This window comes from Lacerta agilis, chromosome 10, assembly GCF_009819535.1.
Source record: "Lacerta agilis isolate rLacAgi1 chromosome 10, rLacAgi1.pri, whole genome shotgun sequence".
Lineage (NCBI taxonomy): Eukaryota > Metazoa > Chordata > Lepidosauria > Squamata > Lacertidae > Lacerta > Lacerta agilis.
In genome coordinates, this window is record NC_046321.1 from 35,718,333 (window position 1) to 35,746,038 (window position 27,706).

At 42.9% G+C, this 27,706-nt stretch overlaps 1 protein-coding gene across 1 annotated transcript; it reads left to right on the forward strand.

Moving 5' to 3' along the window:
* On the forward strand, nt 1-27,090 carry POC1B (POC1 centriolar protein B). Its single transcript, XM_033162347.1, is given in 13 exon segments — nt 1-55; nt 1,978-2,062; nt 3,131-3,150; nt 3,152-3,303; nt 4,071-4,250; nt 4,426-4,533; nt 6,233-6,348; nt 9,303-9,436; nt 10,792-10,860; nt 11,157-11,309; nt 14,640-14,720; nt 24,798-25,043; nt 26,873-27,090. Coding segments are annotated over 13 exon segments (1,461 nt in total). The 5' UTR covers nt 1-37; the 3' UTR covers nt 26,972-27,090.
* The last annotated feature ends 616 nt before the right edge of the window (nt 27,091-27,706 follow it).

Below are 27,706 nucleotides of genomic sequence, written 5' to 3' on the forward strand. Positions count from 1 at the left end.
GTGGTTGGCCGGCAGAGCGGAGGGCCCCAGGAGTCTGATGGCGGCGGCGGCTCTGGTAGGATAGTCTAGGGCGGGTCCCCTGGGGAGCCGGCAGCGACGCTGGGTATTCAGGGCGCGGCTCCTCTTTCCCGTCGTTGTTTTCCTTGTCGCGGGGAGTTCCGTCGGCGGGTGTAGTGAACGAAGCGCGGGGGCTCACGGGAAGCCCCGGTTCCAAACCTTCCCCCCCCCCCCAATGTTAGCAGAGCTGCTACCTGCGATAAGATGGGAGGGGAAATCCTCGGGGCTTCCTTCGTGGCTTGTAGAAGGTGCAGCATTGAGCCGCATACAAATATCCCCAGCCATTGAAAACGTTTGCAGCATTAAGATAAATTCAACAGTGTAAATAAATTTTGATGGATGTAATAATGGAATACTGAATGGTTTAGTTTATGTAAAATACGCAGGGATTTATAATTTGCAAAATGAACCGTGGAAAGAGAAATCATTGATATTTTAAGGATGTTTAAATGAGTGTTCTAAATTGTAAAACAGAAAATTTAATAAAAATTGTGTGTGTGTGTGTGTATAAACTTAAACAAAAACAAAGATCTGCAGCCAGCTGAAGTGCACCTTTTGATCAGAAGTGCGAATGACCTATTTGTTTTATTTTGTAACACACACACACACACACAAATCTTCGATAAAAACTATTGAAAAGGAAAATAAATACGAGCGACCTTGCAGAAGAAGTGGTGCCGCTTCAGCTGCTAGCTTGGGGTAGGAGTTGCACCAAAAGGAAGGAGCACCTAGCTCTTGGTGGATGGCTCCCCCCCCCCCTCGCTTGCCTTTTGGCTTCCTCCATGCTTCCCTGCAAGAAGTGAACACAAAGCAATGATGGCCACCAACTTGGATGGCTTTTGAAGGAGGATTGGGCAAGTTCAAGGAGGATAAGGCTATATACTCTGCCTTCACTATCGGGGGCAGTAATACTTCTGAAAACCAGTTGCTGGAAACCGCAAGAAGGGAGTGTGATGTTGCGCTCAGGTCCTGCTTGCAGGCTTCCCGGCGGGCATTTGGTCACTGTGAAAACGGTGCTGGGCTAGATGGGACACTGGCCTGATCCTGAAGGGCTATTATGCTCTTATGCTAACTTGAAATATTCATTATCCTTTCACTTACTAGCCAGAGAAAAGAGGACTGGTCATATTATGTCACTGCTGTTGCTTGAAGTACAGTGGGGAGTCCCGTAACTGCTCTTCCATCCCACACAACCCATACATACCTCAATTCTTGTTGCACATGGCCACCTGGACAACTACAGAAAGCCTTGCTGGGCAAAATCTTGTACCTGGCTGACTGGAAAGGTGCATTGATGATAGCGTGTGCCTAACAGTGTAGTCCAACACATGTTTATTCAAACATTAATCTTTAGAAAGTTCTGTTAGGATCACACTACTGTATCTTAAAAAATGACTTGACCGAACAATTAGACAGTAAGAGAAGGGAGACAATGAATTAATTCTTCATAGAACAGACACCTTTCTTGATATATATATTTTTTACAGAATAGAAAACATGCTTCTACAGAGGCTAACACATTTATTTCATGTATTAAGTTTATTGTTACAAGGTATCATTGTTCTGTTTCTATAGCTGCCTTGTTTAAAAATATCAGAGCGAGAAGCCATAGAACAAGGCTTTGCTATAACTATGAGCCCTGGGTTTAGACAACGCACTAAGCCAAACCACAGCTGAGCTTGCAGCAGCAGGCATAGAGGAGGCCAAAACAGCTGCAATCTCCTTTCCAGGAGCTTCATATTTGTGCTAAGTGTATGTGTAAACCAGGTCTTCGACTCTTGTGGCACTTTAAAGACTAACAGCTTGATTGTGCTATTTGATTGATTGACGATCGATTGATTGATTTAGCAATTCATTATCAGATTAGTTGACTGTTCAAAATAAACATTGAAAACTACAGAAGGTTTTCTCCTCCTCTAGGAGGATCCTGTCTTGATCCGTCATTTTAAAGGACACAAAGATGCAGTCACCTGTGTTGCCTTCAATCCAACTACTAGAGCACTTGGTAAGTTTACTTGCTGAAGCATATATGAACAAATGATTTGTGTGGTCTCTTGGATATTCCATAAGTTATTTATTCAGCTTTTGCCTGTCAAGCAGTTGTAAATCCGAGGCTGAATGCCTTAGAATTCTGCCCCAAATGATATGTCTTCAACACTTCCGAGTTAAAGACTACAGTATTAACGGCAAATATATATTTCCCAACAAAAACACCAGGTATCAAAATGAGAGCCCTGCCTCTGCATTCATTGGGGTACTTTTATTTGCCTTGATTGCAAGTTTAGGAAGATGGTGCAAGTGTTTGGTATCTAGTCTTTAAAGGCTGTAATACTATACACACTTATCTGGGAGTTAGTTCCATTGAACTCAGGAGGATTTACTGTTGGTAGATGTTTTTAGGATTGCACTATGGGTGACCTTGAGAATGCACTGTAAGGCCATGCACATTTTATTCGAGGGTGAATCAGTTATTGGGTAGCAAACCTGCTTGAAATAAGCATGCATAGGATTGCTGCTCTGCCGTGTGTGCCACACCCTGTTTACTGAGAAACAATAAGCTCAGTTGAGTTCAAGGAAATGCACACAGAATTGCAGGCTTTGTTTCACTTGCACTGGTTTTGCTTTGATGCCCTCTACCTTATCTGGCAACTTAAGGCAAGATCCCAACACTTCTGAGTATTTCTCAGCCCCAGGCCACTTAATGCCTTTTGGATGATGATCTAACCAAGGATAACCATATGGCATCACAGCTCCATGACAAGAGGATTTAACAGTGCGTTTAACAATGGTCACCTTACAATAATGTCTTTGTAAATATGCAAATAAGTGGTGACAACCTATTTGATTACCCATTTCCATTCTTCACCCAAACCCTAAATAGGTAATGTGGTTTGTTATTTGGCTGGATTTGCTGTGGAATTATTGTCCTAGATCTCAAACTAGAATGATTGGACTTCATTAGATTCTGTATCTTATTTTATATCAGTTAATGAAATTGGTAGCAAAAGTAACTTTATGTTGGAACACAAAATTGATATCTAAGTGTGGAGCTTTATCATTATTTCCTTGCCAGCTACCTCTTCTTTGGATAGGTTTCTTAATGATATGGAACTTGAGGCCAAACTCCAAAGCCTTCAGGTTTGTGGGTCACTTGGAAGGTGTGACCAGTGTACAGTTTTCACCAGATGGAAACTTGCTGGCATCTGCTTCTCAAGATAGGACAGCCAGGCTATGGATTCCATGTATGTAAGTATTACTGAAAATTAAATATTTCCAGGGTTTTTGGTTTCTGAAGGGATGTTGGGCTTAGGCATAGTATTGCTTCCTCTAGTTCAGAGAGGCCAGATTCATATAATCATAGTTGAGAGGTACCCTGAGGATCATCTAGTCCAACCCTCTGTGATGTAGGAATATGCAGGTGTTCCATACAGGGATCGAACCTGCGACCTTGGCGTTATCAACACCACACTCTAACCAACTGAGCTATCCACTTGGATTCCTACAAGGGATACCTTCTGGAGGTTGTATGCAAGTGGTGGGTGGAGCCAGAGGCAAATATGGGTGGAGCCATGGATGTTATTCTTACCTTTGTACAATAGGCTGTGTTCTATCCATGTACAAGTCAGAGGCTTCTATATTCCACCCCACACACATCTCCATCGAGGCAAGCAAAATGCATTATGACAGTTTGCAGATACATTCCAGCCAGGCAAAAGCAGCCAAAGAGGCTGTTGGTCATGGCAGGCAAAGGACCGGCTGTGGCCTAAGAGTCCCAAGGGCTAGACAGAAAGTTCTGGAGGGCTCCATTTGGCCCTTGAGTCCCCCAGCTCTGCTCCCATCTTCTGTACTTTGTGCAAAAGGTTTTGGGTTTTGCACTGGGACAAAGAAGCAAGGGAAGCTGTCCGTTTGAGGATACAAACTAGGTTTGATTTGGGTTTGGGGGGGCGGGGAAATTGGATTAATCTGTTATGTGGTTGTGGGACTAATGCATGTGCAACATATTTTATGTACAGTCACGGTGAATCCACACCATTAAAGGGCCATACAGCAGCAGTCCGTAGCGTGAACTTCTCGTACGACAGTCAGTTTCTAGCTACTGCATCCAACGACAAGTCTGTAAAAGTCTGGAGTGTTTACAGCCAACGTCTTTTGTTTACCTTATTCCAGCACACACACTGGGTGCGCTGTGCCAAGTGAGTGTTTGCATGCTTTGGTTTTTGAAAAGTAGCAACTTTTTTGTCTTTTTAAAACAGCTTCACGTGTCTGTTCAATTCAGGATAAAATGGTCACTAACTTTGCAAGCGGCAATTGATTTAGATGCTAGATGTAGGCATTTTTAAAGCTGCAGTATATTTCTTTCCTTTCTAGATACTCACCAGATGGAAGATTAATAGTTTCTTGCAGCGATGATAAAACTGTTAAAATCTGGGATTTAAGAAACAAAACCTGTGTTGATGATATAATAGATCATGAAGGGTAAGCAGTCACAGAGACAAGGCCCGAAGGGGGTTTGTAACCATGTTTGTCACTGTATTTTAAGGCTCTTCGGAGTAATCTATGGTGCTGTAACGTATTAGATGTGCTTCCGGTGTGCTTTAGTTTTTCCTTCTGCTGTATAGCCATGTTTGGGCTATAACGAAAAGCCCTTAGTCTCAGATAAAGTAAACAGTCTGCTGTGTTTAGATACCTTCCTTTACTACTTCTCTTTCCTGGAAGGTATGCTGTTTAGATATGGAACACATAATAATTTGGATGATTCCAAGTAGTAAGCCAATCCCTAGTTTTCCTAATTAGAGTTTGTTTTAAAAATAAAAAGCTTAGGAAAGAAATAAGCAGAGTACAGGCCAAAATGAAACACCAAGTATCGTTAAGCTAGCATAAACTGCACTAGCTAAATTCTCTTACATGTTGGAGATCGCTTGGGTTTCCAACAGTGAAAGCAAAAACATGGCCAAAACTGTTCCATTTTTGTTGTGAGACTTGGGAGGTGAATGATTGACAGCTTGAGGAGCTCAGCCATCGGAAAGATGGCAGGGGATCAAAAGTGTATGTTTCACATATTTGTGAAATTCAGGGCAGCTTAAGAGGTGGGCAGAAAGGAGTGGTTAGAATCAGAGCCATTTTCCATTGGGCAAGACTAAACGGACTTTAGTCTTGTTCTTGTGGATGGAGGTGAAGTGCAGGAAATGCAATCTTTTGTTTGTGCCTCTGTGATAGAGAAGAAAATCTCTGCGGCAGCAGTAGGATTTCTTAAAGATGCATACAGAGTCTATTTAGCTTAGCGTGACACTCACTAGTCAGGAACTCTTGATGACAACATGCACATGCCACCCACAGATGGAGGGAGTCAATGAACTCACAATGATGAGCACAAGCTAGGCTTAACAACATGCACAGTGCCTCTATCCATCAGCCCCACTGATATAGCCAGTATCGACAATTCCTCTTCTGCCACTTCCTAGGCAGGAGTTCAAATTTCCTCTAGCTCCAAAACTGTGTTTGCATGCAACCTAGTGCAGAAAGAAAGAAAGAAAGAAAGAAAGGAGAGGACATTACTCCCGGAACAGGAGGTAAGCTGAGAGTGCACACAGCCATCCTGGGGTAGCATCTGAGATTCAAACTCTTTGACCAGGCAACCAAGAGAAAGGGGTAGGAAATATGACAAAGGCAGCCACAGACAAACACTGACAGTAGTAGTCTCCAGGGGCTCACTCAGTGGGACATGAGTTTGGGAAGCAGGGGATAGGAGTTTAAGCAGGCCAGAAAGTCAGGGAAGCAACATCCCATCACTGCTGTGAAAAGAGAGACTTTCTGCCATGCAAGTGACTCCAGCATGGTTGTCAAGAGAAAGTATTGTATCTTGGCAAGGGGTATCTAGGTTCAATTCCTGCTCAGTAAGATAGCTTCTGCTAACAATTTCATTTTATTGTTTAAGGAAACTGCTTTCAGGTTTTATTTTATTTTTTACAATCATAATATAAGTACTATGAAATAAATAAACGTATCTTAGTGTGGCCTACCTTGCAGCACAATAGTGAGGGCAGACAGCATGGCTCTGAGTCCTTAGGATGTGATGGAAAACTCATTAAAAAACATGGGCCAATAAAGTAAGCCAAGTGGATGGCATTGTTCTTGTAACAAATGACAAATCGTTACTTTTAATGTTTCCTTGTAGATTTGCCAACTATGTGGACTTCAGTCCTGATGGTACGTGTATAGCTTGCGCAGGCTCTGATCACACAGTGAAGATCTGGGACATTCGAATAAACAAATTATTGCAGCAGCATCGAGGTAAAAGGCTACTAAACCTCTTCCTTTTGCAATTTCACTAAAGGTAGTAGAGGTCTAAGTAACTAAGAATGCCAGCTGTGTCCCAGAAAGTTTCCAGTTACTATCATATCTCTGCCGCTAGCTTCACTGGCCAAGCCTTTGTCTCATATCTTTTACTTGGGGATAATAAAACAAGCCTATGTTACCGACTTGGCCTAAATATTTCAGAAGGAATTTAAATCTGGCATTCTGAGCATCTGAAAGCATACATAAATGCATAACTAATATTTCAAAAGAGGACTGTTTGATAAGCATATGGCTAATATAGGTAAAGGGACCCCTGACCATTAGGTCCAGTCGTGTCTGACTCTGGGGTTGCGACGCTCATCTCACATTAATGGCCGAGGGAACCGGCGTACAGCTTCCAGGTCAAGTGGCCAGCATGACAAAGCCACTTCTGGCGAACCAGAGCAGCACACGGAAACGTCGTTTACCTTCCGCTATTATCTACTTGCACTTTGACTTGCTTTCGAACTGCTAGGTGGGCAGGAGCTGGTACCGAGCAACGGGAGCTCACCCCGTCGCGGGGATTCGAACCGCCGACCTTCTGATCAACAAGCCCTAGGCTCTGTGGTTTAACCCAGAGCGCCACCCGCATCCCTAATATGGCTAATATAGCAGCATGTAATTATATAAATTGCATGAACCATTTTAAAAGTATGTTCCCTTATCTTCCATTTGTTGTTTCTTCAGTTTTATTTGGTGTCAACACTGCCCTTGAATCAGTATGGGCTTTTTCTTGCCCACTAAATCTTCTTGACAAACATATTAGTTCAATCTGTAGACTGCCCAGTGTACCATTCTAGTAAATTCACATTTAGCAAGGTCAAAATGCTGACACAATTTCCACTTTAGGGCCATAGTAAATGACGATACCTAAAGCATTGTGTGTGTAAATCTGAAAAGATGGCAACTCTATAGCAATGCTATGCAGACTGTATCGGCGATAAACAATAGAGGACCACAGTGACTGGAATTAATATCCCAGCTCGCTCCTTAAGCTCATTCTGTGGCCCTGTAAAATCTGCAACCTCTCAGCCCTATTTTACTTCATGGGATATCCCATTGTATGCTTCTAGTTTCAGTGGTCCCCAGATTTTTGGCTGGTCTTGGTAGCTAGCAAAAACTTGCTGATACAACCCTGCCCTTCCCTCAACTCCCCCCAAAATATAGTCTGGCCCCCCACAAGGTCTGAGGGACAGTGGACCAGCCCCCTGCTGAAAAAGTTTGCTGACCCCTGGTCTTGATCAAGGCTTTAAAAGAATCCATCTGCTTTCCCTCAATAAGAACTAAGTGTTCTTGCTACTTTAAGCCACAGGATGGCAGCACTGTAGTGTAGATAAAATCACAAGTATCTTTTTCAATCCCCTAATAAAGTAGATACTTTGAGCTTGACCTAGGAGAGAAAAATAAAATCAACTTGTGTTTCTATGCTCTGCTTTTCTTGTATTTGGTTGTTAAAAGGGTCCAGATTTTGAGCTTCTTATTCTCTGTACCCAAATACCATCCCTAACCCTGTAATAATACTCTGTCGGTGTGCGAAGATTCATTTCTTTCACAAGCCAAAAGCTCTTGTTTACTCATGTTATACAATACATTTCATTGTGTACTATCTGCAGCAGAGCCAAAGCCTATGGGATTGGCTCGCACAACTGATGTCGGCTCCACCACCAGCGGATGGGTAGGAGCTGGAGCTGTCTGGATCTCTTTTGCATAACCAGTGCTTGCAGAAAGCTGAAGCCTCAGGCACTTTAAAGCACTGTGCAGGTCTCTTTGAAACCCCTTGAAAATGGGTGGTTTTCCAAATCATTCATTTAACCAGTCTTCTTAAAAATTGTTTCTAGACAGCTGGTTCAGGGATTCAGCTGTAAGGTCTGGACAATACCTTGGGACAATAACCAACGTTTTCCCCTCCAGATGTTGACAGACTCCAATTCCCATCAGCCTTAGCCAATATAGCCAGTGAACATGAGTGATGGGATTTGTGGTCCAATAGCATCAGGTGAGCACCACATTGATTATCCCTGCCCTGGAGTATAGCAGGCAAGGCAGCATCTTATTTGAAGGCCATGCCCAAGGACTAGATAACTCTGTGCCTTCTGTTCCCCGCCTACCTCTTGAATACTTTGGATTCACTGATGTGAGTCACAAAGCTTTTTCATTCATTCATTCATTCATTCATTCATTTACTGCCCTTCATCCAAGGATTACAGGGAGGTTTACAATTTTAAAATGCAGAACATAGTAACAAACAAAACAATACCCCCCCTCCTGACACAAACAGTTTAAAAGGCCATGGGATGTTTAGTTATCCAAGGGCCTAGGAGAAGAGGAATGCTTTTTCCTGACACCTAAATCTATGTAACAAATGTGCCAGGCAAGCCAGAGCATTCCACAAGCGGGGAGCCACTGTAGAAAAGGCCCTCTTCTCGTGTTGCCAACCACTTGTAGAGGAGGCATAGGAAGAAGGGCCTCAGTTGATGATTAAATGCCTCCATCTTAAGCAGCACCGTTAAGTGCATTTGTTAACAGCTTTGTGTGCAATTCTGCAGAAGAACACAGGGTTGCTGGGTTTTGCTCAGCAGAATGAAGCAGTCCTAACACAATGCAACACAAAGGAGGAGGAGCTGAGAGGGAACTATAGGCAGAGTGGCAGTGAGTCAGGAAGGTTAGAGGCAGGGATAGGTAGAAAATCTTTTAATGATTATTGCAGAATTAAAACAAAAGGTGTTGCTCGTTAGAGAATGAACTTCATTTATATTAATGAATCAGTTTTCAGCTACATACTTATGAACATGTATCTGAGAGTAAGTGCCTTTGAAAACAATTCCTCAACATGATTGTGGTGTTAGCCAGTGCAGATATTGGCTCCTTTCCTTACCATCAAGATCTGAATTCTTTTTTACTGAAATCAGTTCACAGATCGGGCGTTAACTGCACGTCTTTCCATCCTTCTGGCAACTATCTCCTCACAGCTTCCAGCGACAGTACTGTTAAGATTTTGGATCTTTTAGGAGGAAGACTCTTGTACACACTTCATGGGCATGAGGTAGCATGTTCTTCTCTCTCCTACCCTCTTGCTTGTTTTGTGCTTCTTGCAAGACATAATTGTTTCGAGCGGAAATACACAGTTACTGGAATGTGAAAAGTGTGGCAATGTATGCGCTTGGCCTGTGAATACAACATTCAGCAAACTTAGCAAACACAAAATGTTCAATAGGTGTCTCTTGGCTGTTTTACTTCACATGTTACACTAAAACTGATTTCCTACAATGAGTTAAGGCTAAGAGAACTGAACTGAGTTACACAGGCCTGGTTCACACATCAAGTGAAGCCAAAGAGAAGATAAAAGTTTGGTTTAATGCGATTGAGCAGTATGCTGGTGCAGGTTGCTGATTCTGAAGGCACTTCGCTTCTGCTGGGAAACAGAACCTGGGCTTAATCATTTATTAAATTTCTATCCTACTTAGTGGCCTGGATTTCACCAACCTGGTGCCCTGTAGTTTTTTTTGGACTACCTGTTACGTCAGCCACATCCAGCCACGACAGCATTAGTTCACACAGGACTTGAGAGATGAGCCGCTATCACAGGGATGCAGCCACCGTGCAATTTGGAGTGGCATCTTCTTAGCTTGAAACAGTCCTGAGACAGCCTAAACAGAGTAGGAGGGATAGAAAAAGTGAAGCTGGCTGTTATTGATGTGTTTATCTGAGCTTCCAGTTTGTATGCAGTCTTGCTCAGTTCTGTATATCTTTTGAAACAGGCCTAGAGCTAGAATGAAGCTCAGCAGGACTTCACAGGGGATAGGGTAATGAACATTATCTGTGTTTTATATTTTTGTTTAAAAGGGAGCAAAAGGCCATGCTAATGAATGGCTAACAATGTTATGGCCTCAATATAAACTGCACTGTAGAAGAGGAGAGGGGCTTAAATGAAATTTCTGCCTGTGACACAGGCAATATTAATAAAAAAATCCATTTATTTATTTTGCTTTGAGTTGACAAGTTGAAATGAGACATCAACCTCAAACATTCAAAGCTTCCCCATAACAGGGCTGCCTTCAGATGTCTTCTAAAAGTCATATAGTTCTTTATCTCTTTGACATCTGGTGGGAGGGTGTTCCACAGCGCAGACACAACTGCCGAGAAGGCCCTCTGCCTGGTTCTCTGTCATTTCACTTCTCGCCGTGAGGACCAGAAGGCCCTCAGCACTAGACCTCAGTGTCCGGACTGAACGATGGGGGCAGAGACACTCCCTCAGGTATACAGGAATAGGAAAGATGATGGGCAAGTAAAGGATAGGCATCATTATGGAAGGGAGGAGGAAAATATATTAAAATTATAAACACTATTAAGTCTTTTAATACTATTTTTAATCTGGCTTCTTTTCTTCTTTTTGACTAGGGACCTGTTCTCTCTGTAGCCTTTTCAAAAGGTGGAGAAACATTTGTCTCTGGTGGTGTGGATGCACAGGTTTGTTAAAGATTTTGATTTCTTAACTTAAAACATAATTTTATTAGACGCTCTAAACAAATAAGAGTTTACTGTGTTTTATTAATACTTTCTTAACAGTCTTATTGACATAATTTGAGGCCCTGCCCCTTTGTTTGTGCATCTCTGAGGTCTTGCCTTGAGATGCCTCCCTGCCTAAGAGAGGCAAGGTAGCTAGCAGCGTCTCTCCTTTGTCCTCGTGCCAATTGCAAGGATCGCAAAACCAAAAAAGTGTGAGTTAAACGTCAGTCAGTATTTTTATTTATAACTTTTTACAGGTGTTGTTCTGGAAAACAAACTTTGATGCATTTGAATACAAGAAAGTTCTTAAAAATCACATGCGAAAATTACATGGGGATGAACCCCCTCACCTTCTTGATATTTACCCTCGATCACCTCATCGCCATGATGCAAAACCACAATCTGTTGAGGTAAACATTATGGCTTCTAACATCTAACTATTTACAAATTAACAAGTAGTTGCCTGCAAGTGAGACCTGCAGCAAAATATTGCCTTCTGGAATGTCAGCCAACCAGTCTCTCTCTTCCAGGCTATTCCATTCTGTTCCCTCTCAATCTACTCTTTTGCTCTTCTACAGACCCTGAGATTTTATATGGTCCATTTCCACATGTTCCTAAATAAGCCCAACAAAAACTAGCTTCTTATCAAATCAGTAAAGAATTAATGCGTTCCTCCAGTAACTCAAATCTGTAATCATTGAATCAGTACCAGCACAGACCCCAGTATCCACCCCTCCCTTTAATGCAGAAATGTACATCAGTACATTTTAATGTATTTTGATTTTTGTTGGAAGTCGCCCAGAGTGGCTGGGGAAATCCAGCCAGATGGGTGTGGTAATAATAATAATAATAATAATAATAATAATAATAATTAGTCTTTTTTTTCTTTTGAAAATAAATTTTATTTGGTTTTACAAATGTAAAGTTATAGCAATACCAAATGAATGTCTACTTTTTGAGATTTCTCTGAATCTCCTGACTTCCTCCAGCCCCTCCTTGGGTCTTACTGTCAACATTTTCAACTGCATATAATTTCGTGATCCATGTTTTGTATCTGTCCATATTGTCCGTAGTGATTGTTACATTACAAGTGTTGTTAAAATCCTGCTAATGTTTTCATATGCTTACCATGGTCTCCTAGATATATTACAGTTTTTTCCCATTCTTGCTTAAAGTTTTTGTCTTCTTGATTCCTGAGCTTTCCGGTCAGTTTTGCCACTTCAGCGTAGTACATCAGCTTAGTTTGCCATTCCTCTCTGGTCAGGACTTTAGCTTCTTTCCATCTCTGGGCTAGTAGCATCCGCGCAGCTGTTGTTGCATACATAAGAAGTCTTTTCTGGTCCTTTGGGATGTCAGTACAGTGGAACCTTGGGTTATGGCGGGGATCACGTCTGCACATGCACATGCGCAATTTAGCGCTTCTGCACATGCGCGAACGGCGCAAACCCGGAAGTAACCCATTCCAGTACTTCCAGGTTTGCACCGGTCTCAAGCCGAGGGTGACATAAGCCGGAGGCAACGTAACCCAATGTTCTACTGTACCTATAATTCCTAATAAAAAATGCTTCTGGTTTTTTAAAATAAAAGTTATTTTAAACATTTTTTTCATTTCATTATATGTCATTTCCCAGAATGCTTTTCTTACTTTACATGACCACTACATATGGTAAAAGGAGCCTTCTTTAGTTTACATTTCCAGCAGGTATTTGTACTTGTCTTATACATTTTTGCTAACTTGCTAGGAGTCAAATAGATCAGTACATATCTTTATCAACTAAATACAGTGGTACCCCGCTAGACGAATGCCTCGCTAGACGAAAAACTCGCTAGACGAAAGGCATTCGCTAGCGGAAGGCTGTCTCGCAAGACGAATTTTTCAATGGGCTTGCCTCGCAAGACGAAAAAATTTCCGATTTTTTTTTTTCTTTTTTTCGTCAAACCGCTATTCTCTCGTTGGTGCTTCGCAAGACGAAAAATTCGCTATACGACAGCACTCGCAGAACGAATTATTTTCGTCTAGCGAGGCACCACTGTAAATATTTGTGCACAGGTGTAGACAGAGAAGGACAGAAAGACATGCACACATGCAAAAAGAAGGGAACAGTGTCACACAGTGAAAGGCAGTCACCATAATTGTTGGGTTTCTTATGTATTCCTATTCATGAAAAATAATACCTTTTAATATGTCTGTTCTATATTTACCAACTGTAGATGGTTTATAATACTCTCAGTCATCTCCTTGATGCCCAGTAATAATGCTGATAGCATGTCATGTTATCATTGTATCATCATCCATTATTCTGTACAGTATAGGATAGCTATGCTTTCCATAGGAATTTTAAATCAATAGTTGTCATCTAAGGCGAACAGACACTAGATGGCACTAAAATTTAAGAATAGTTTGCACAGCCCAGTATGATTTTTTCCCCCCTCGGAATGAATATGTTTTTAAATACATTGGTACCTCTGGTTACGAACTTAATTTGTTCCCGATGTCCATCCTTAACCTGAAACCGTTCTTAACCTGAGGCGTGCTTTCGCTAATGGGGCCTCCCGCTGCCGCCATGCTGCCGCCATGCTGCCGCCACGCGATTTTTGTTCTCATCCTGGGGCAAAGTTCTTAACTCGAGGTACTACTTCCGGGTTAGTGGAGTCTAACCTGAAGTGTTTGTAACCCGAGGTGTTTGTAACCCGAGGTACCACTGGTACTGCAAATGTCACACTGTGTCTTATATTTTCAATCTTACCTGGGCAATATATGTGGATGAAGGACCAGGATATGGATTAATTTTACAGCCACAGGCAAGAGATTACCATAAAAAGTTCTCTGGACCTCAATTTCCTAAACTGTTCAGTTTCCTTCTGCCATCCTTATTTTACACACACGGTTTTATAAAAATCTGGTGACTTGGAAAAGAGAGTTGAATAGCTTATGATCTACTCAGAAGCTGCTAAAACTTGGAAGCTTGGTTGGTACAAATGCCTTAGCCCTCTCCTGACAAGTTAAATGAAGACAGGAGCACATGGACCCCGTTTGGCAGTATCAGAAGCTGCTGCACTAGATTCTTCTCTAGGCTTTGTGAGGCCTTGCTTGAAGTCTCATCCATGGAAGAAGTTGAAACAATGTCAGGATAGAATGGGGCTTTCCAGGCCGATTGCTGCACTGATAGTGAGATGTGCCTCTGCACATAATTGTTGATGCTTAAAAATTTATGTCAGCAAGCTTTTTAAAGGCTTTGATGTGACACAGAGATATTTTAACATCATGTTGTTGATTGTGACTGATCTGTTCTTGACTTTCTTAAATATATTTTAGTGTGATTTAGGATACTTTCTCATGGTCAGAGTCCTGCTGTTAGCACTCTGCATTTGTGGATAAGGCTTCGACAGACATTTTTTTACTTACCTTTTTTAAAAAGCATCTTAGAAGTAAGAATGTGGCTTATAACTATTAATTGCTCAAAACACATTGAGAAGAAATCCAGTTACCTTGGCAGAAAACCAAGCCATATGGAAGAAAATTGTGCTGTATGTAAATGGCTGCTACTAACTGAGATTACTAGTTGAGATTCCTACATTAAAGGGGGTCCCTTCCGACTGCAGTTCTGTGATTTTGATACACATTTAATAGTTTGACAAGGATAATATTCTCTTGATATGTGGTCTTTGAGGGTTTCATCCTGTGTCCTATTTTCTGTAGATGAAACAATCATAATATTTTCAACTCTGATTTTCAACAGATAGATCCCAGCTACGACGTCACAGATATGCAAACACTCGACCCTCCTGTCGTAGATATTACCTCACCTTCTGATTTAATGGTAAGTTTTCCAAGGATAAATTACAAACTAAATATAATCCAAACATTGATTCTAATACTTTTTTTTTAATCCAGAGCAATTAAAAAGCTGTACATATGTTTGGATAGGGTTGACTCCAAATCTTGCCACAGCATCTGGGACTCCACTCCTTATTTATTTAATTACGCCAAATTACAAGGGTATCCAACGCTACAGATTACCTTATGCCCAAAGGTGCTCCTCCTGTTTTGATGTTGCTGCTTCCTCAATACTTTGACTTCGATGTCCATGCCTCAGCAACTATATATTTCAAACTTGGGGTGTATTATTTTCAGATTTCTTATTAGTGATTTTTGTAGACCATCACCAATAAATGCTGCATGCTAGGGTTTTTAATTCAGCCCTGTGAGACTGTTGCCAAAGATGCCAGGGCAAGAGCTGTTGGTGGCTACTCTGGTTCAGTGAACTACAAGTAAAGATCTGCTCCACTGAAGAAGAAGTGTGCACGCACACAAAAGCTCATACCAAGAACAAACTTAGTTGGTCTCTAAGGTGCTACTGGAAGGATTATTATTATTATTTTGTTTCCACTTTTCTGGTGAGACATCTCCGATGTATACTGTATTTTCTTGACCAAAGGTGTCACTTTGAAAAGACAAATAATAGTTCAGTATGTGTTATAGCGACCAATAGATCCTAGAGATCTAGAATACGTGTTCTGAAATTAAGTAAAAATGTGAACCACTGTGTTGTTCATTAATAGTCTTTACCAAGCTGCTTTGTGTGAAAGGAGGATTCCTTTGCATTAACACCTCAGTGGCTCTGTGGGATTTGGGCATGGACGCTCACTCTGTAATCCTTTCCCATAGTAGCTTCATAGGGTTTTTTACTTGTGAACTGTGACATCCTGCCTCCATCACCAATTCTCTCCTTCACACCTTCTCATTTCTCCCATTTTTCTGGGAATCTAAGCTGTGACCATTATTCTCACAGCTGATTCTGAGGACATATATAAATTCCTCACAGCCATCACGAACAACTGCTTCCTTCCTCTTCCTGTGGAAAAGCAACATTCTCTGAGAGCTGTACCCTGAGGAATGCAGAAAACAGCGGCAGGCCTTTCACACAGGAAATTACTACTCTAGCACTCTCAGAAAGTGCTTCTGTCACTTGGACTGTCTGCCCATAATGAGCTTCCTGCTGACCTACAAGATGATTTACTACTGATCTAAATGCCTTTGCCAGTCCGTAAGCATAACCGGGGCTAATGAAGCTGGCAATCAGCAGTTCTGTAAATCTGTAACTGCCCTGCTTTAAACTTGAATGTGGTAGGCACACATATATTTGGCCGAGCTTGTTCAGATTCCATCAAGTAGGGTTAGGTAGCAAATTGTGCCTGCTTTCCAAAGTGGAAAATATTGTTGCGGATCACAGAACCATTTACAAACAATTTTACTTTTTTAGCATTAAATGTAAACAATTTCTTTTTTAAGCATTCAATGCCTATAGCAAAAATAGTTGAAACAGGACACAGAAGGCTTCCATCAGCTATCTTGATGTGTCCATTGAAATGAAGGGAGTCACAGAGAAACAGTGCTGGATCTGAATCTGGAGCATAGCCCTTGCCCTATTGTATAGCTAACTCTGTTAGGAATATTTGTAAGGCCCATTTTTCTGGGGGAATCGAAGCATGAGCCTCTGCACAACAGCCCATGCTTTCCTCTTCAGTGACAATAGTACACAGTAGCCTAGCTACCACACATAATATAGACGGGTGGTGATAAGGGAAATAACCTGCCATTGCAGAATAACCATGTGTATGTCTGCCTGCCTGCTCTCCTTTTGGAAATCTTAGATATATGTGCATTACACACCACATATGGGAGTGCACAGCTTTCAGATAATTTAAAAATGAATAGGATATAGCTGAGCCAATGATAAATGTCACACACATGATGGGGAGTGGGAGGTCCGTCCCCCCCCCCCGTCATTGCAAATTATGCCACCTAAAACACCCATCCCCTGAAAATGGGCACAGTCAAAACAGGAATGTGTGTGTTGTATTGACCTACAAGTGTGGGCGCAGTGGGGGGGAGGGGCAGCTCCCCCCCAGTCAATAAAATGTAATAACAATACATAGCAAACTAAGGTTCTGCCCCCCCCCAACAAAAGGCCTGGCCCCCTAACAAAAATCCTGGCTACGACCATGCCTACAAGATGCATGTTCCAGCTAAAGCTGAGCACTTTAACAGAACAATTCTGTGCCCATTTTCCTCTGAAGTCAACCCATTGAAATCAGCATGGCAGTTTAAACTCTCTGGCTGGATTGTGTCCCTATGTTAAGAATGCAGCCTTGAGGAAAGACATGCAGTCTGTGTTTGGTAAATGAGAGACATGCACTTGTTTGAACAAAAGGCCAAAAGACTCTTGGAATCTAAGAGGGTTCCTCCCCCCACACACACACACACCGTGGTGATATGAAGGATGTGGGAGAGAGGTAAGATTCTGGGTCATGATAAAGCTAAGGCATAGAAATTCAGTGGTTCTAGAGTAGGGCCAATTGAAAACTGGTTCAGACAAACTGCAATTTTTTATGGTGTAGCAGGAAAGAAACCAAGCTGAGCCAGTGAATCTGGAGGTGCTGGGTTCAAATTTTGCCTCTGGCTCAAAAGTCACCTGGGGTTTTGCAGACCCACATCAAAGCAGAAGCTAACAAAGTATTTAGCTTCTGAAGGGTGACCTTTCCCTTGCTGTCACTCTCCAAATGCCAGGCATACCTGATCCTGTAGTGGATGCTCATTTCCTCAACACACTATTCTCTTCCCCAGGCCTCTGAAGAGCTATCTGCTATTTGCACATTTATGCCTTTAAAGAAACACATGTTTAAATCGCTTTTCTTAAAGAGGGAAAGGTGGGAACATCACCTGTGATATCTCAGGCACCGAGATAGTCATAGTCGGTGCTATTCACTGTCCCTTGTCCTTCAGACTAGCAGAACTTGTTCCTCTTGAGCTTAGTCCTACACATAGAGTTTTTGTAATGTACATCTAGAGTTTTCCTTCCCCTCACATCTTATTGTTTGCCCATCTCCATCTTGTCCTCCCACAATCTGCAATAAGGTTAATATTGTTGCTCCTAGTCTTACAGAGCTATTGCAAGGTTTACCAGGATGATTAGATGCAAAACAGTGTGACCGTTCAAAATCCACATATATGCAAAATATTATTTCAACCTACAACAAAATATTACAGCATATCATCTCTGCACCCCACAGTGGTAGTGTTCTGTTCAGAGTACCTTTCTATGAACTGTTAGAAACTTGAGCAAACAATTTAACACTCTTCACTCCACCTTTTCCATTTTTTAAAATTTCCAACTGACACTCAACATGCTGGATTTTGGTATATATATATATTGCATCAGAGTGCAGAAAATTAGTCTGGTGAGACTGCTGGTAGGGGAAAAAGAAGAAGCTTAACGTTTATTATGAACAAAGCTATTCTCAAAAGAAGTTTGCATGCGGTCATCATGGAATCATTATGCTAACAAGAGAAGGTTCAACACTCAGCTTTTGTAGCTGGAGTCAGTCCAGGCGCTGCCCTCCCAGGCCAGGTGTGACGAAAGCCTGCAAGGCAGAGAGCAGGTCTTTCAGGACTTGCAGCCAAGATGGCTCACTATTAAGAGAGTGTGAAATAACTCCCTAAGTGGGTGTCGGCAACCCGCGGCTCCGGAGCTGCATGCGGCTCTTTGACAGCTCTGCCGCGGCTCCGGGCAGGGCCGGCGTTTAGGGGCGAAATGTAGGCGGCGCTGCACCGCACTGCAGGCCCACCTGCGCTGCTGCCCCCGCATGCTAGAGACGCTCTACGGTCGCGACTCGGAAGGAGGAGAGGGGAGGGGGGAGCGGTGCAGGCAGCGGGGCTGGCCGGGTAGAGAAGGGGAGGGAGTTGATGGGACGGAAGCAGGGAGTGGTGGCGCGGGGGGAGAGGCTGAGAGAGAGGAGGAGGATTTAAAGGAGCATGTCCCGGCGCGGCGGCCTCAGCTGCTGCTGCTGAAGAGGCCGGAGCCGGTGGAGGGCAGAAGAGGAGGGTGCAGCGGGGCTGCCGAGGGGGAACGAGAGAAGCCCACCCAGCCCTGAGCACCCAGCGCGGGTGGCGGCGGCGGCACCACTGGGCGCAAATAGTGAGTGCGCCCCGGTGAGGCTGAGAAAGGAGGACCTGACCGGAGGGGATGGAGCCAGGAGGTGGCGACGCGGGGAGGGCGATGGGCCTTGACCTGCCTCCGGCCAGGATGGGACAAAGGACAGAGGCCGGGGGCGGGGTCAAGGGCCAGGTAAAAGCGGCAGAGCCGCCCAGATTTCCCCCCTTTTTGTTTCTCTCCCGCAGGTTCAGGAACGTCCAGGGTCCAGGAGCGTCCGCATTTCAGGTAAGTGTTCCTGGTTTGGACTTGCGGGAGGGGGGGCCTCCCTGGAGCACGGCCTGAGCCCCAGGGTCGGGCCGCCTGCATTGGGGGCCTCCCGATGGGCCTGCTGGTGGGCCCGCGTTGGATTGCCGGCTTGGAGCGCAGCGGGAGCCCTGGGATCGGGCTGCTCGGCGGCCACGGGATGGCTGGCGACGCGGGAGGGCAAAGCGCCCTCCCGCCGCTGCCGCTTTGCTTTGGGGCCTCCCGCTGGGCCTGGACCGCAGCGGGAGCCCCAGGATCGGGCCGCGCGATCGGCGGTGATGTGGTCGGCGCGGAAGGGCTCAGGGCCCTGCCGTCGCCGACGCTTGTCGTTACGGCCTCCCGCTGGTCGCCTTGGGTCGTGGGGCTTCCCGCTGGGCCTGGCGGGCCAAAAATGGATGCGGGCGGCGCGGGAGGGCTCAGTGGTTGAGGAATCCCGCTGGGCCTAGAGCGCAGCGGGAGCCCTGGGATCGGGCCGCTCGTCGGCCGTTTGACTGGCGGCGACGTGGGAGGGCGATGGGCCCTGCCGCCATCGCCGCTTGCTTTAGGGGCCTCCGCTGGGCTAGGCGGGCCGCGGGAGCCCCAGGATTAGGCCGCGTGTCGGCAAAAGGGGGCAGCGTTGGGGCGCGAGGCCGTTGGGCCCGGCCGCCGCTGCCTTTTGTCTTTGGGGCTTCCCGCTGGGCATAGTGCGCAGCGGGAGCCCCGGGATCGAGCCGCTCGGCGGCCATTGGACTGCTTCGGTGCAGTGTTATATTTGTTTTAAATGTTGCAATGGTTTTTGCGGCTCCCAGTTGTTGTTGTTTTCTTTGGAAATGGGTCCAAGTGGCTCTTTTTGTCTTAAAGGTTGCAGACTGTTGTAAACCCCTGCCCTAAGTATTCTCTGTGTTTCAAGTGGAGGGAGACCACAACTAATCATTTTTGTAAGGAAGGAAATGTTCAGTCAGCATTGGTGAACTGCTTAGCTTGAAGTAGATTCCATATATCTGCACCATTTCAGACTGAAAATCCAGTTGACAAAGATGGTGTATTCATGTGGCATGTCCTTTTGTGCATCAAAGACAAGATAGGGAAGGCAAGGAGGAGGAGTAGAGCTTGTCAAGCTGTTTTTGGAGAAGGTGCTAGAACTCCACACCAGGAAAGGGATAGGTTGCTCTGCACCACTGCCAAAACGCCTCACTATAAGGCCTTAACTATGGTCTGAAAAAACTTGCTGCAAATAAAACTTGGCTCATTTTTATTTTGATAGCAAATAGTGGGAATGTTCAGCGGTTTTGAGTATTTGTCCTTCTCATTTTAAGAGCTTCCTGCAGCAGCTGTTTGCAGGGACACTGAAAACCAGCCTTTATGACATTTCTTTACCCCTCTCTGTAGAGATCATATTGTTATTTTTGGCGCCTCTGGACTCCACAAGAATTTTTGTAGTTTATGAAGGCTCTTCTATGTTCTCCTTCCTGAAGCATTTATATTTAGAGTTGACTTCCTGTCAGGGAATTTCTCACCTTTGGGAGCCCAGAGCCTGATGATTTTAGTCTCTGGTGGTGCCCTCCTTTTTTTTTTTCCTTTTTAAACTCAACCTGTTTTGCTGATAGATGAAAATTCAGCTTGCATTCTTAAATGTCAATTAAATATAGCATATGAAAAGGTCATGGAAATCATTGGCTTAATATAAAATGCAATGTTTTAACATTCATATCTACACAGAAGTATAATTTTATGCAAGTGATTATACGCAACCAATACCTACACATTGCTCTAATAGAGCACATTTCTTCACTGGAGTAGAAAATGCCTTGTTCTCTCCAACGTCTCATATCTGGGGCATAGCTTGACACTGAAGAGGATGGGACAGGTTAACCAAGCTCACAGAACTAATGAATATCGGCATTTCCTGTTGTGCACATCTGTAGCAGGATGGATCTTTTCCTGCATCTGCAGCCCTTGCGCACACCTGTAATAGGCTAGATCTTTTTCCCTGTGTTAAAAATGTGAAGCGATAACCATTGATTTACGAGCTATTCAGGAAGCTTCTTTCAAGACCATTTGCCATCTGAAGCACAACACTCATGGGGCTTTCCATATTTCGCACCCCAAACCCAGATCTGTCAAACAGACCATATAGAACCCACTTACTGTTCCAATTGACCATGGCTGAAAAGCAGCTGCTATTTAATGCCATTGTAGTTGTGCTAAATATAGCACAGCTGTCAACCTCAGCAAATAAATAAATAAAACCGGCTTCCCCAACCACAGCTGCAAATGCAGCAACTGGGGAGCTGAGTTTATTTCCCTTGCATATGTTATCATAAAATCAAGTCGGTGAGGTTTATTATTATTATTATTATTATTATTATTATTATTATTATTATTCCTTGTTCTGAATGACCTGGTGCCCTCCAAAAGCTTGACCAGCTTTGTGCTAAATTAGTAATAACAACAAAGTGAGCTGTGAAAATGTCAGTTTCATTAAGGTAACTGGTAATCCTGTTAGTCTTGCCGCTTGTGGTTTGGGGGGGGGGGTCCCTGCATTGCCACAGATTTACAGCTCATTCCTAGGGCTTAAGCTGCAAGGATATATGAAGCGACTTCTACTTCGGTCTCCCTGGGAAGCTTCCCTTGAGTACTTATCCATTCCCTGTTTTATAGAATTAGGCAGGGTACATTTGTGCCAGACTTGGAGCTTCTGTGGATTATGAAGGTGAATAGAAAACAGTGCACAATTTAAAAGCTGGTCATGTTCTCTCTCCTCCCCTTCCCCAAAGCAGAACAAACTTCCCTGTGTATAACTGCTGTGATGTGCAAGGAGGACTCTTGAGTCCTCTGTTGTCCTGCGCCAAACAATCTTTGTAGTGTAAAGCTAGTAGAAAGATCCTAAGGCTTGGCCTTTTCTTGAATCATTGGACCAGTCTGTCGAACAAGAAATTGAACATATTAAAACGCCTAACCTTAAGAGAGTAGTTTTTATCACTTCTTTTTTTATAAATTGAAATTATTACTAACATTTTATTATTCTGTATACTCAGGCACTTTTCTGAACTCTGTATCAATCAAGGGAATATGAACTTTAATTGGAAAATCTTGAGTTATACTTCAGAAACTGAAGTGTCCCATCCCTGGGTAACATTGTACAAAAGTCAGACATCAACTAAAAGCCTAACCTGCTTAGGGTGCAGCCCACCAAGTCTTGCTGCCATTGCAGATTCCAGTACTGTAGTTTTGATAGAGTTGCTGTGATGGAATACATAAAACATACATAGTAATTGCTTTCTTCTACAGTCACATGGGGGTGTTATCTGATAGGTTCAAGGTGTGGGTGTGGTTGTACAGTCGTACCTTGGAAGTCAAACAGAATCCATTCCGGAAGTCTGTTCGACTTCCAAAACATTTGAAAACCAAAGCGCAGCTTCTGAATGGCTGCAGGAGCAATCGGAAGCCGCAGAAGCCCTGTCAGACGTTCGGCTTCCAAAAGAATGTTAAAAAACCGGAACGCTCATTTCCAGGTTTCAGTCGTTCGGGAGCCAAAACATTTGAGAACTAGGCTGTTCGAAAACCAAGGTATGATTGTATATGCCTTGAAGATAGAGACCTGCTCTCTCGTTCTTTGTAAGGTGTCATGAATTCAGATGGCACTATAATAAAGATGTGGTTGGTTTTGACTCTTCAGATGTGTGAAAAAAGAAAGTAATATTGAAGGACTAGTAGCAAATGACTACAAAGGAAGTAATATGGTAGGAGAATAATAGGTAAAGGAAAAGCGACCCCTGCCCATTAGGTCCAGTCACGGACGACTCTGGGGTTGCGGCGCTCATCTCGCGTTACTGACCGAGGGAGCCGGTGTACAGCTTCTGGGTCATGTGGCCAGCATGACTAAGCTGCTTCTGGTGAACCAGAGCAGCACACGGAAACGCCGTTTACCTTCCCACTGGAGCGGTACCTATTTATCTACTTGCACTTTGACATGCTTTCGAACTGCTAGGTGGGCAGGAATAATAAATGATTACAAACTGGCTATTTGTATTTATATTGCTTGAACAAAATTTAATTCAATTATTGTCGTCTGGTTTTGTGATTTAATAAAATATTAGACTGTCGAGTAAAATGCATAAGCTTCCTCCCAAACAATGCAGTCAGATATACTGAAATTTATTTCTATAATAGCTACTCCTTAAGCATATATCACAGTGAAGATCTAGTTCTTAATGAACTCCCATATTACGAGGTAGAGTGTGTGTTTTTTCACCTTGCATACAACAGAGTAATGCAAAAAGTTCAACATCAGAAGGCAAACTGGGAGCTGGCCATCCTATTTTTAAAGTACATGCCTCACCAACGTAATGATTCATTAGAAAGCCTCTCTTCAAATCCTTGTTTGTCATGAGATCATTCCTGGTATTCCACAGGAAGCTGTCAGATATGCTTTATGTGTGTGATGCCTGGCCAGAGATTAAATGCAGATGGTTTTTAAGTCAGATAACATGGCATGAACTTTCTCCAGAACACTATAACTTAGTTTATTTGCAGGCAAAAATCTTACAGCTGATATACTTTGGAGTTAAATAGATTCTGTTAAGGATGTGCTTTTGCCTTTGAATTGTACCAGTGTTTGATGTCATTAGCTATATGGCAGCTCTACATGGAAGAAATTCCTTCTTGCATAGATTCAGAGAGAGCAGCACCTGGTCTCTTTGACTAGGCCTGCTTGTTGTATCTGTCAAATGGCAGGGACACTGACTATAACAACCTTTGTGCAGCCAGGACTGCTGTACTGAGGTTTTTTCTACAATCAAGCACTATATCAATTTTATGAAACAAACAAATAAATAAATAAGAACTTAGCCTTGGTTTACTGTGGAGAAGAGAATTTGTTTCTCTGTGATGCTTTGTGATGCTAAATACTTGGCTCTATCTTTTTAGCCTTCATCATTTAAGCTACAGAGAATTCACTTTATGTTTCTTTTATTTCCATATGTGTTTCAACATACGTACAGAATACCTCTGTCCCCCATCCCTACAACCTTATTTAAGAGTAGTCCTGATTTTATTTTATTTTGCATTGGGGTCTGTAATAACCTCAGCCTACTTGGCAGGTTCAAATGTTGCCACACTCAAGACTGGAATCTGCTGAAACTGCTTCCACGCAGGAAAAACTGCTTCGGTGCAGTAATGCGTCTAGCTGTGGCTGAGATCTAAAGAGCTCCTTTAGGTGGCCCTAAGAGCTTGGGCTTGCCTAGTAGGCCCCTACAACTCATAAAGAACTTGCTTTGCAGCCTTGGGAACCAACCCTCAAGGGCATGCAGAACTAGGCTTCTAATCACTGTGTGTTAGTTCAGTCTCATGGTGAGTCTTCCTGCTAGCAGTCACCAGGGAGATTTATTTTGTAATCCACTTCATGATAGTGAAAGGCAACAAGTAAAATACTTCTGGGAATTTCCAAAACAGCAGAGAATAAAAGAAAAATGAATACAGGTTATTAAAACTGGTAAGTCCTTTTGGGGAAATGTGAGAGAGGAAAGATGCAGGCTGAGGATGAACCTCCTCTGTTTTTTTGTGAGAACAGGTATGCAGGGTAACAACTGCAGTTCTCAGGTTTGCTTCCCGAAAAGGGAAAAGAGGAAGCTGAAGATTTTCAAGCTTACCACCCTCTGCTTTTCCTTTTAATCGAAGACAAAGCCAAGTATCCCTTTAGCTCAACCTTCCATGCAACAAGAGAGAGTGATCATGCAGCAAGATGGAATGAACAGCCAAGACATGCAGCAGCATTCAGTTTTATCCTCACCAAGAGCAACAAGGACAAGTTTAGAAGACAGAAGTAAATACATTGCGCACACCATGGATGAGCCAGTAGGCATTTCTCCAGTTTTGACTAATGCCTTGGAACACATTGTGGAGCAGCTGGATGTTCTTACTCTTGTGAGTAAATCCCCAACACCATTGCATGTACTGGATTACCTGCAAATAAATAATAAATCACTAGGCTTCTTGGGGCTAGTGGTGAAGTGACAAATAGCCCTGTTCCTCCTTCAGGGGCCAGCTGGGCTTTGCGTTTGGTCTAGCAGGACTCTTCCTGTCTTCTTACGCCTCTGGGCCCCCAATTCAAAATTTATCTATTTTAAAGATTGACATCCCACCCTTCAAAAACTTTCTCAGGTGGGCCTACGCAAATGGTAACTCCTTCACAAGTTCATTGACCTGAGGCAGGCTACACTCGGTCTCTCTGTCTCAGCCCTTAGTGTATCATAAATGTATAATAACACTATCTACAGAGTTGTAATAATTACCAATATTATATTTGTGAAGTAGGACTTCTGTTCAGTCAGCAAGAGACATTGCGTATCATATGTCAATGCGAGTATAGATGTCTTTCTGAGATATTGAAGGAAGTAGAAGCACTTTAAACTTAATAAAAGTTGCTACACTTTATCAGATGGATATGTCACCATAATTAACATACCTGAGCTAAAATAGTGTTGAAAAAGAAGTTTTCCGCAATAAAATAAATTTGCTCAGCCCAACGGATAACAAATTCCTCCCCACCCCAATTAGAAAATGCCTTGTAGATTGATCTACTGATTTAAAACAAACTGCTTTACATGTGAAGTACTTTGAGCACCTAGAAAAAACACATCATCAGCCGCAGAATGAAAACAGTAATAGGTGAAATAGAGGATAATTGTATTAGAAAAAAAATATGTTATATAAAGCAGTAGGTATAATGTGGGAATAAAATACATCATTGAGGTAAGGATGAGAAGTCAATTTTTTTAGAAAAACATATTTTGAAACTTAAGTAAATTTGTAAAACTTGTGAAAAGAAAAAAAATATGATCAAGAAAAAATACATCCTTTAATCATTTTTGTATTTGTAATTAAGGTCTATTAGAGCATTACCCAATTTCTACTAGTACCTGAGAAACATAGAACGTGTCTTACATGGTGTGTTCAGATCCACAAAAAGTTGCTCAACACTTCTCAGTAACACAGTTCCTATCAATTTAATGTGTTCCGCAATACAGTGGAAAATATATTTGAAAGCAGATATCACTGAAAAGTTGGATTCTGATACAACAAAGTATTTCAGAGATTTGTGATGTCCATCCAAGCCCTTTCTGAAGTCCCTTCATAGCTCACAATATTTACGTGCCGAGACCTGAGGACCCCCCCCCCCCAAGAAGGCGCTTCCAAGGGTATGGAGGGCGTGTGTCACTCATTCTTCCCCAGCTGCAGTCTCTACATCACATGCCTTACCTGCAGCTGTTCAGGGCTACACCTGTTTGGGGGAAGGGAGAGATTTGGAAAAACCCTGGCGTGAGTGCAGAACATCTCATGTGGCCCTTTGGGTATCAGCTTTGAAAGGGGAACTCTCAACACTTTAGTTTCCAGAGTTACAGAAGCTGGAGGCTTTTTTTTTTAATCAATACTCTAGTCTGATACAACTGAATACACAGCACATACAGGGATGCTCTGCCGGGGGGGGGGGGTGGATTTTAGAGTTCTTCTCCAATAGTTTGTTTTATTTTGATGCCGAGACCATGATGTGTTAGACTTACAAATATTCCATTCCGAAAGCATGGCTAAAAAACCCCATGTATTTTTAAAAGTTTCCGTAAGCTACTGAAATGGTGGAATACCTGAATCCAATCTTGCAGTTCTCTGGTTTCTTCAGTGTATTAAGATAAGTTATTTTGTAAATAAAACATTGCAATCAATAATAAGCATTTGTTGCCCTGTTCTCCTAACAGACTGTCTCAATCTTGGAGCAACGCCTGACTTTGACAGAAGATAAACTGAAAGAATGCTTAGACAACCAAGAGAAACTGTTACTCTCTGTCAGAGACTGAAAATAAACAATGCAGATGCATTCTCAGGAAGACAAAACAGTGACATGAAGCAAATAAAATGTGCCTCTTTGGTGGAAGTGATTTCCCTAAAAATCATTGATAACATTTTGAACATGTAATTTGTGTGTGTGTGTGTGTGTGTTTTTATTAAATATATATTTGTGTTTTTCTGAATATACCACTCTATTTTCTGATATTTGCCCATCCTTTACATGCTGAGCACAGTTCAAAACTCTGCTGTTCTCCAGTGTGCATGTTCTCCAGGTGCCGGCACATTATCAACCCCATTCGTTTCCCATTCATCATGGTGCAAGTTCTTATTGATGCATGTAGGGCATTCCTTAACTCACAGGGACAACGAGGTTGCATCTTGCAGCAGAAGGTGCCGTATTCTATACCCAGCATTGTCAGGTAGGAAACCCTGGGAAGCCACTACTAGTCAATACTGAGCTAGATGCACAAGCAGATCTGAGTTAGTAGAAGAGCAGGAACAATGTGGCATGCAAGAATGCTGCAGTGACATCATTTCTGCGCCAAATAGGGTATCTTCTCTTTCCCCTTGTCTGCCTTAAAGAGGAGCAGAATAAGACAAGACTTCATACCAAGTTGTTAGCTGGAACATTGGCCATAATTCTTGCTTCCCCAAATTTCTTTCATTCCCCTAAATGACTAAAGTATTCAAGAGGAACTGGATAAATGGGTCTTTAATTCAAGGATAATTATTGCACATAGGGT